This window comes from Galeopterus variegatus, unplaced genomic scaffold, assembly GCF_000696425.1.
Source record: "Galeopterus variegatus unplaced genomic scaffold, G_variegatus-3.0.2 Scaffold26136, whole genome shotgun sequence".
NCBI lineage: Eukaryota > Metazoa > Chordata > Mammalia > Dermoptera > Cynocephalidae > Galeopterus > Galeopterus variegatus.
The window spans coordinates 1-8911 of record NW_007752247.1 but is presented as its reverse complement, the minus strand read 5'-3'; the positions used below and the strand labels follow the sequence as shown (position 1 = coordinate 8911).

At 39.1% G+C, this 8911-nt stretch overlaps 1 protein-coding gene across 1 annotated transcript; it reads left to right on the top strand.

Moving 5' to 3' along the window:
* The first annotated feature begins 2044 nt into the window (after positions 1 to 2044).
* Positions 2045 to 8491, top strand: LOC103583696 (rab GTPase-binding effector protein 1-like). Its single transcript, XM_008564950.1, has 4 exons — positions 2045 to 2180; positions 5410 to 5599; positions 6136 to 6191; positions 8311 to 8491. Exons 1-4 carry the CDS (start codon positions 2049 to 2051, stop codon positions 8449 to 8451), a joined length of 519 nt encoding a protein of 172 aa, XP_008563172.1. The 5' UTR covers positions 2045 to 2048; the 3' UTR covers positions 8452 to 8491.
* The last annotated feature ends 420 nt before the right edge of the window (positions 8492 to 8911 follow it).

Sequence of the window (8911 nt, the reverse complement as noted above, 5' to 3'; positions counted from 1 at the left end):
GTTGCTTGTAGAATGTTTTAGGGTAATTATCTTGTAGAATGCATTTATCTGATTATTTCCTCAAGTAGATTTGGGTTAGACATTTTGGCAAGAATACTACATAAGATGAAATGATCCGATTGGAAGTTCAGAAGCATGCAAAGCATGCAATGATGGGTGGTCCCATTATTGGTGATGTTAAGTTTGATCACTTGGTTAAGGTGGGGACCAAATAGCTTCAGAATAACTACATCAAGGGCCGGCCCGTGGCTCACTTGGGAGAGTGCGGTGCTGATAACACCAAGGCCACGGGTTCGGATGCCTATATAGGGATGGCTGGTTAGCTCACTTGGGAGAGCGTGGTGCTGACAACACCAAATCAAGGGTTAAGATCCCCTTACTGGTCATCTTTTAAAAAAAGAAAAAAAGAACTACATCAATATTGCTACCAACAGCAAACTTATTCAGTAAAGTTCAGCATTTCTTTGTAGTTTGTTCTGCCCTTAGAATGTGTCCTAGGTAAGGGTTTACAGTTTGGGTACTGTGTTCTAAAGTTACTTGATTTATCTCTCTGTGATTGTATCATCAATTTTATATATAGTTAGCTCCAGTTGTTTCTGTTTTATTAAATTTTCAGATTTGCTTTTTTCTTTTTTGATTTACTTTTTCTTGAATATGCAACATGGTTTATAAATCAAAACTATAAATATGTATGCATATTCAGATCTCACTTCTATTCCTTATGCTTTTTACCCCATTTCCACCCACTCCCATACATAATCATTTTAATTTTTTTTTTTTGGCTTATCCTTCTGTTTTTCTCTTTAAAAGAAAAAAGCAAATATATACAAGTATACATATTCTTCTTTCCCATCTTTCATATCCAAAAGGTAGTGGGATGCTAATATTTTGTTGTAAATGGGTTGAGAGTAATCATGAAGCACAGCTGATTCTAGTCTGAAGAAAGTAAGAGCCAGTGAAGTTTAACCAAAGTTTATACATGACCTTGACTGCCTATCTGCAGTCTATTTATCCTTAGGATGCAAAGCGTAGTCATTACCCGCTCTAGGAAATGTTCTTTAACCCTTTCCCTGATTTTCTCTCCCAAATTAGGTATGTCTTTGTCCCTTTATCATTGCAGTACCCAGCCTCTGCCATAGCACTTTATGGTACTGTCGAGTAGTTTTTGGCATACTTATCTTTGTCCTCTATTGGAACATGAGCTTCTCCAGGGCAAAGTCTTTGAACTCTGTTTTCCCCATGGGCAGCAAAACACCTAGCATAGAGTAGTAGCTGCTAAATAAATGTTGGATGAGTGAGTAAACTACATTTATGTGTGCCCGAAGGGTAAATGACTTAGTATTAAAAATTAGCAGAAATTAAATACTTTTGCAGAACTTTAATATTCAAATTAGCTATAATTACTTTTATGTCAATACAGATTAATATGAAATACCTCAAATTGTTTTACACGTCAGCAAGCAGAGGAAGTAGGAACATGTCTCATTTTAAGAATGAGTTTCTCAGTTGCCCTGTTTTTTTTTTGAGCATAGAGCCACTTGATGACTTTCAGTATTTGGGGCTGCTGGGCCATTCATAGTGACCCTGAATTTGAACAGATGTATATGTAATGGAAGATGAAGACACTTTTTTGTTTCTCTGTGCTTCCTGTTGAATGCATGCCATGAGGAAACAGGAGTTGTCTAGGGGTACATGCTCTATTTGACATGGGTCTCGATTGGATTAACCACCTCCATTGAGCTAGAGATCCTGGTCCTTCTGTAGTCCAGGAATATGGAGGGAAGAGATTAATTATTTTTAAGCTATTGATAGAAACTAGAGAATGAACTCAGATACTGGCTTCATTGCCTGTCCCTTTGTTGAATATGTGAAAAGGCTGCAAATCAAAAAATCTGAGCAGCTTTTTCTAAGTCTTGCAGAGCTTTTTACATACCCTTTATCCTCAGCCCTCATTTGTTTGGCCTTGTTTTGCTCTGGCGTAGCTATCACCAGACCAGATTTACCTTTCTGGCTGTGATTAGTATCTATTTCTGTTTTAGGCAGTGCTGATGCAGTCACGGGAACAGGTTTCAGAAGAGCTGGTGAGGTTACAGAAAGATAATGACAGCCTCCAGGGAAAGCATAGCTTGCATGTTTCATTACAGCAAGCGGAAGACTTCATCCTCCCAGACACTCTCGAGGTAACTTATTTTCCACATGATCAAAAATGTCAACAAGTACATTTTCTGAAATGTCTCTAAGTTATTTTTTAAACAGCTTTATTGAGATATAATTCACATACCAAACAATTCAACCTTTTAAAGTGTTCACCTCAGTGGTGTTTAGTATATATCACAGTTAAATGTGACCATCGCCATGGTCAATTTCAGAACATTTTTGTCACCTCAAAAAGAAACCCCTTACCCTTTAGCTATCACTCCTGTTTCCCCTCCCCCTGAACATTAAACAACTACTAATCTTCCTTATATCTTGAGATTTTCCTTATAAATGGAATCATACAAGATGTGGTCTTTTGTGTCTGGCTTTTTTAACTTAGCATGCATAATGTTTTCAAGATTCATTATGTATTAATAGTGAATCTTGTAGCATGTATCAGTACTTGTAGTATGTATCAGCACTTCATTTCCTTTTGATGGCTGAACAATACCCCATTGTGTAGATATTTTGTTTATTCATTCATTTGGGGGGTTGTTTCCACTTTTGAGCTGTTATTAATAATGCTGCTGTGAACATTCATGTACAGGTTTTGGTGTGGACATGTTTTCATTTCTCTTGGTAATATAGCAAGTAGTGGAATTGCTGGGTCATATGACAACTCAATGTTTAAACTGTCGAGGAACTGCTAGGCTGTTTTCCAAAGCTGTGGCACCATTTTATATTCCCACCAGCAGTGTCTAGGGGCTCAGATTTCTCCACACCCTTGCCAACACTTATCTCACTTTTTGATTATAGCCATCCTAATGGGTTTGTAGTAGTATCTCATTGTGGTTGTAATTTGCATTTCCCTAATGACTACTGGGGCTGAGCAGATTATTGGCCATTTGTATGTCTTCCTTGCAGAAATGTCTATTCAGATCCTTTGCTTTTAAAATTGGACTCTTTGTCTTTATGTTATTGAGTTGTAAGAGTTCTTTATATATTCTCGATATAAGTCCCATGTCAGATATGATATGCAAATATTTTCCTCCCATTCCACAGGTTGTCTTTTTCACTTTCTTAATGGTGCCCTTCAAAGCACAAAAGTTTTAAATTTTGATGAAGTCTAATTGATCTAGTTTTTCTTTTGTTGCTGTGCTTTTTATGTCATGTCTAAGAATCCTTTGCCAAATCCAGGTCTGTATGTTATTCTTGTGGGACCAGATGGAGAATGTGCCAGAAATGTTTGAAGGGGTCAGCAAGCTGGCTCCTTGTGGTGTTTGTTTTTAATCTGTCACTTAAAAGGTTGTACCACACCCACCATCTTTCTGTCTGCTAAGATGACACTTTTGGTCATTTACATTCTTGTGTGGTTGGCTGAATCTGGGCTAGAAACTGGAGACATTCATAACTTTCTCTTTAACTTTATCTGACTTTTATAGGTATATGTTTCTAAACCTTTCAACACATAAAAAATATCTTAGGCTAAACCCGAAGAAACCCTATAAACAGTATAGGCAAAGATGGGATTTCTTAGAGCAATTTTCAAAACAAAATAGACAAATGTTATTTGTTCCTTTTCTTTTTTTTTTTTTTAAAGAAATTGTAGTTGTTAAGAATTATTTAAAAATCAGACATTACAGAAATTTGTAATTTTGCAAGTAAAAGTTTCCTCTAATCCTACCCTGTAGATCCAACCTCTACAATTTAGACTTCATTCTTTTTTCCTATGTACATATTAACAGTACTGTTTTATTTGATCATTTACAAAAACTCAATTGCGTATCTTGCAATTAGCTTCTTGTTCCTCCTCACCTTCCCCCAACTTGTCATGTCAGCTCAGGTTACTGGCATTCTTGAGAGAGCCCTTTCTCCTTTCTAAACTGGTGTATACTCTCATCAAAAAGAAGGTATTGGGAACCCATCTACTTTTGCTATCAGCTTAAATTCACTGTACTACCACCTTCCACCTCTGTTAGACCTTTCTCTTTTGTCAGGAAAGATTCCTCTCTTCCATGTTTTCTAGAGACTTTATTGCTAGATTTTTAAAAATTCCATGAATCCTTGAGGGATGTGTAGACAGTCTATCTTGTAAGCCTTGATTCTTGGACCTGCTTTAGTAATAGATTTTATGAGTTTTTTCTTGTTACAGTTTTAACTGCTGCCCTTTAATTTATGTACATTTGTTAGCTAAGAATCCCGGTTACTTCGGAGTTTGCTTTAGGATATAATTGGAAGGATTTCTAACAGAAAACAGAGCTAAAATTTAGGGAAAATATAAGGTTTAAGCCGAATTTAAACAGCTGATCACCTTAGAAAGCCATTCTTTAACCTTACTTACCTGTGGCTTAACATAGTACTTTGCTTGTGGTAGGTGTTCAGTTAGTTTTTGAATGAATGAATAAGGGAATAAGTAAATTTTATCCTATTAGAGTTCATACTTGCTTCTGAGTTTCACTCTTTTTTGTCTTCTTTCTCTAACTCCTCTCAAATTTATGCAAGTAATATGTGTTAGTCCGTTTCTGTTGCTTATAACAAAATACTTGGAACTGGGTAATTTATAAGAAAACGAAATTTATTGCTTACAGTTTCAGAGGCTGGGAAGGCCAAAGTCCAGGGAACACATCTGTTGAGGGTCTTCTTTGGCGGTGGCTTTACAGCAACGCAAGGGTTTCACATGGCAGAAAATGGTGGAGCAAAGAGAGAGCTAACTTTCTTAGTTGGCTCCTTTTGAAGTCATCAGAACCACACTCATGACCACCATTAATCTATCAATTTATTACTCAGTGAATGAATCAATCCATTCACTAGGCATAGTCCTCACAATCCATCACCTCTTCAAGACCCCACCTTTCAGTGACCATAATAGGATTTCCTACCCTCAGCAGTTACAATGTGGATTAAGGTTCAATGACTTTAGGGGGTCATTCAGTCCACTGCATAATAGTAGAAGGCTCCTAAGCTGTTATTCCTAGTGAATCTTATGTTGCAAGTCACTTAACATATTTATTTTTCTGCTTATGAAACAGTTTTGAGGGAAAATATATAGCTCACAACACACATTTTTGGCTGGAAATGTCTTATTTCTGTAACATACTGAATGGTGACATGGCACCTGCCCTTGAAGCCCCAAGTGGGTTAAAGTTCAAAGTCTTAATTTTGAACCATTTAAAACAATATCTAAAATTCTGGTAATAGAAAATCATTAGCTTCTTTTTAAAAATTTCCTTTTACCCTCGCAAACCCCAGTAACCATTCTTTTCTTGAATCCAGGCACTTCGGGAGTTGGTATTAAAATACCGTGAGAACATCATTAATGTGCGGACAGCAGCGGACCACATGGAAGAAAAACTGAAGGCTGAAATACTTTTCCTAAAAGAGCAGATTCAAGCAGAACAGTGTTTAAAAGAAAACCTTGAAGAAACTCTGCAGCTAGAAATAGAAAACTGCAAGGAGGAAATAGGTGAAGCTAGAAGTGCTGTAGTTTAGAATTGGTGTCACTACATAAAATTTTTCTGATTGTAAGAAGTAATACATGGTGATGGAATGTGTAGAACAGAAAAGTATCAGAAAGAATTAAGAACTCAGTCTGTGTTTCCAGATGTTCTGATATATCCAGTAATTCGGAGTAGAAAAACCAAAGCCACAAAAACCTCATTGTCTTTTTAGGAGCTCTGATGGCCTCTCTTTGACAATTACTAATAGATAGGAAACTCAGAACATGATTAGATGGGTGGCATTTCCTTGAAGAACTTTGATGTGCCAGCAGAGTCCGATGTGGGTACTTGATCTAGAGGTGGTTTGTGATAGTGACCATTTGTGTGGATTCTGCCTTTACCTGAGCTTATTGAGGATGCCGACTGGTTGGGGATAATTTCGTGAAAGGTTCCCCCCACCCAGTGTTCAGTATATATTTGAATCCTTTGGGATGTTTTAAGGAATATGATTTAATGTAAAATAATGAATGAATGCTAATACCTCTCTTTTTTTCCCTTCTAGCTTCCATTTCTAGCCTAAAAGCTGAATTAGAAAGAATAAAAGTAGAAAAGGGACAGGTGAGTCATGAGTTTCAGCAACCAGAGGTTATTTCTTTATTAATTTATTTTTTGACAGCTGGCTAGCAGTGGTTATTTATTGAATCCTACTATGCGACACCCAAGGAATAAGAAGATAGTTAAGGCATGGTCCCTGCCTTTAAGGAAGGTTAAGGCATGGTCCCTGCCTTCTGTCTAGTGGGAAAAATCCACTGGAATTTGGGCGTGATGATGATAGAGGGCATTTACTGTGTCAGGCCGTGTGTTAACTGGCAGAGGTATAGGGAAGACCAAGATGTGCCTGTTGCCTGGAGTTCCCATTGTAGTGGGAAGACAGGCAAGGCATGGTTGTAACATGATGTATGCTTAAAGCTGCAGTCGAAATACGTACACTTTTTTTTTTTTACAAACAGGAGAGGATGTTTTCTAGCTTAGAGTCTTCTCTTAGACAACATCTGCACCTTTGGTAGGTGACCCCATTTAGCTCCCTGGCCTCAGTGTTCCTGAATGTCAAGACCTTTGCCTCTACTTCGCCCTTCTTTCTACACACTTGGCTGCACCTCGCCCCACTCTAAAATCTCTCTCCAGCCTCACATTCATTGACCACAATCTTCCATCCTTCCATCTCTTGATCCTGCTGTTCTAAGTACATCTTTCAGACCTTCAATTCCTCCAACTTTCCCTTTTCTCCTGGTTTTAGCAACTGCCTTTGCTTTCTTCAAGGCTGCACCTTACATGCTTGCTTCTTCACCTAGTCTCCCACCGACACCCACAAGTCCACCAGAATTGGTGGCACATGTGCTCAGGCTGTCACATGGGCCTCCAGTGTTCCTCAGACTTTCATCTGTCCTGAGCTGTGTCTCTTCCATTCCTCAATCCTGTCACTCTCGGTAGATACTGACCTCACTCCTCAGTCCTCAGGCAGGGCCAACTTCAGCTTCTGGACTCTAGGTCACATATTCTCCTACTTCTATTCCCTGCCTTCTCTCTTTCTTGTTTCTTCAGAGAAAATGATGACCTGGTTGTGACCACAGTGTCATTGCATAGGTACTTGGACTGAATCACTCCCATCTCTTCCAGCCATCCCCTGAATTATCCCTCTCAGTTCTGGACTTTGAGCTTCTACCTCTTTATTGGTCTTTTCCATTGTGTGTAAACATGCTCAGGTGTCTCCCATTAAGAAAGAAAAAATTTCTCTTTGGATTGCACGTCTCTCTCAAGCAACCCATCTTTCTTCTTCCCTTTATTGCCTGGGTTCTTGAAAGAGCAGTCTCCACTGCCTGATCTCCTGGTCACTCCTCAGCCCACTGCAGTCTGCTTTCTGCCTCTACTCTACTGCTGAGATGGCGCTGGCAGAAATTACCAGTGCCCTGAATGCCTTTCATCTTTTCCACTCCCACTCCCACTGCTTGGGCTTCACTTCTCACCTGGCTTATTGTAACTTGTTTCTTTGCCTCCAAAATTTATCCACTTGTAGTTCATCTCCATATTGAAGCCAAGGTGGTTTTTTTTTTTTTGGTAGATGCCTGGTATGGGGATCTGAACCCTTGACCTTGATGTTATGAGGCAAAGGTGATCTTTAAAAATTGCCTCACATGTCTCTCCAGCCTCAGCCTCTACAGCCCCGAGCACTGTGTGCTGTAGGCAAGCAGACCTCGTCACTGTTCCTGAGTGCATTTTCTATGCATGCTATCCATTCCTTTTTTGGAGTATCTCTCTCCACCATCTCCCCATACCACCATTTTCCTTCCTCTATAAAAATTTTCATCTTAAAGAGTCAAACATCATCTCTTCTAGGAATCTCTTCCCAACTTTCCTGGCAGAATTAAATGCTTCTTCCTGTATGTTCACATGCCATAATTATTTATGCATCCGTCTCTCTGGATTTCTCTATCTCCTGGCCTTAGGATATAGTAGGTGCCTAACAAGTGGTTAGTGAAAAACTAGATGTGGAAGAAATTCAGTAGGGGTCCACAGAGGTCAAAGGGTGAGAAGAGCATTCCAAACATAACCAAGATCCAAGGCCTGGGAGGACCTGAGTTTGGGTAGATTCCTTTAGGCTGCAGGCTCCTCCAGTCAGTGTGCTGTGAACCACAGGGAGTTTCTGTGAGTTTCAGCTTTTTCTTTTTTAATTTCACAGTTGGAGTCCACATTTAAAGAGAAGTCTCAACAGCTTGAGAGTCTTCAGGAGATAAAGATCACTTTGGAAGAACAGTTAAAGAAAGAGACTGCTGCTAAGGTGATATTTTTGTTGGTTATTTTATTTAAAAAGCACGGCTAAGAATGTAGGATCACATCCTACCTATTTTAAAAAAAACAATGTCAACATTTCTGCTTTGAAAGTTGGCAAGACTTGCAAAAAGAAAATTAAATCTCGTTAGAGTTGGGTTAAATCTTCCTCTGCCAGCTGTGGAGGCCCTTGTCTTTGGCCTCGTGGGCTTTAAGTAGTAGGTTATGAGGGCCATTGAACCAAGCTTGGGCACTGCCCAGTTAGGAGCACTGCTTTGTAAATGTCCTTCCATTTGACTGATACATCAAATCATAAACATTGCATCAAACCAGATTTGCCACCTAAATTTTGATTAGTCTAGTCAGAATAAATACATGTGGCAAATTGTGTAGGAAGTTTTCTACAAATGGTCTTAGTGAGATGGGTGGTCAGACCTTTAAGTGTGAAACACTGTGATGGTGTCATTCAGTAGCCACTTGTTTTTAGAAAAGCCCCCCCCCCCCCCCCCCCC

What these genes read in the sequence shown, in the direction of transcription:
- LOC103583696 (XM_008564950.1), top strand. Translation starts at nt 2,049, where the DNA reads ATGCAGTCACGGGAACAGGTTTCAGAAGAGCTGGTGAGGTTACAGAAA. An exon ending in TCCTCCCAGACACTCTCGAG is followed by an intron (nt 2,181 to 5,409) that starts GTAACTTATTTT and finishes TCTTGAATCCAG; the next exon opens with GCACTTCGGGAGTTGGTATT. An exon ending in TAAAAGTAGAAAAGGGACAG is followed by an intron (nt 6,192 to 8,310) that starts GTGAGTCATGAG and finishes TTAATTTCACAG; the next exon opens with TTGGAGTCCACATTTAAAGA.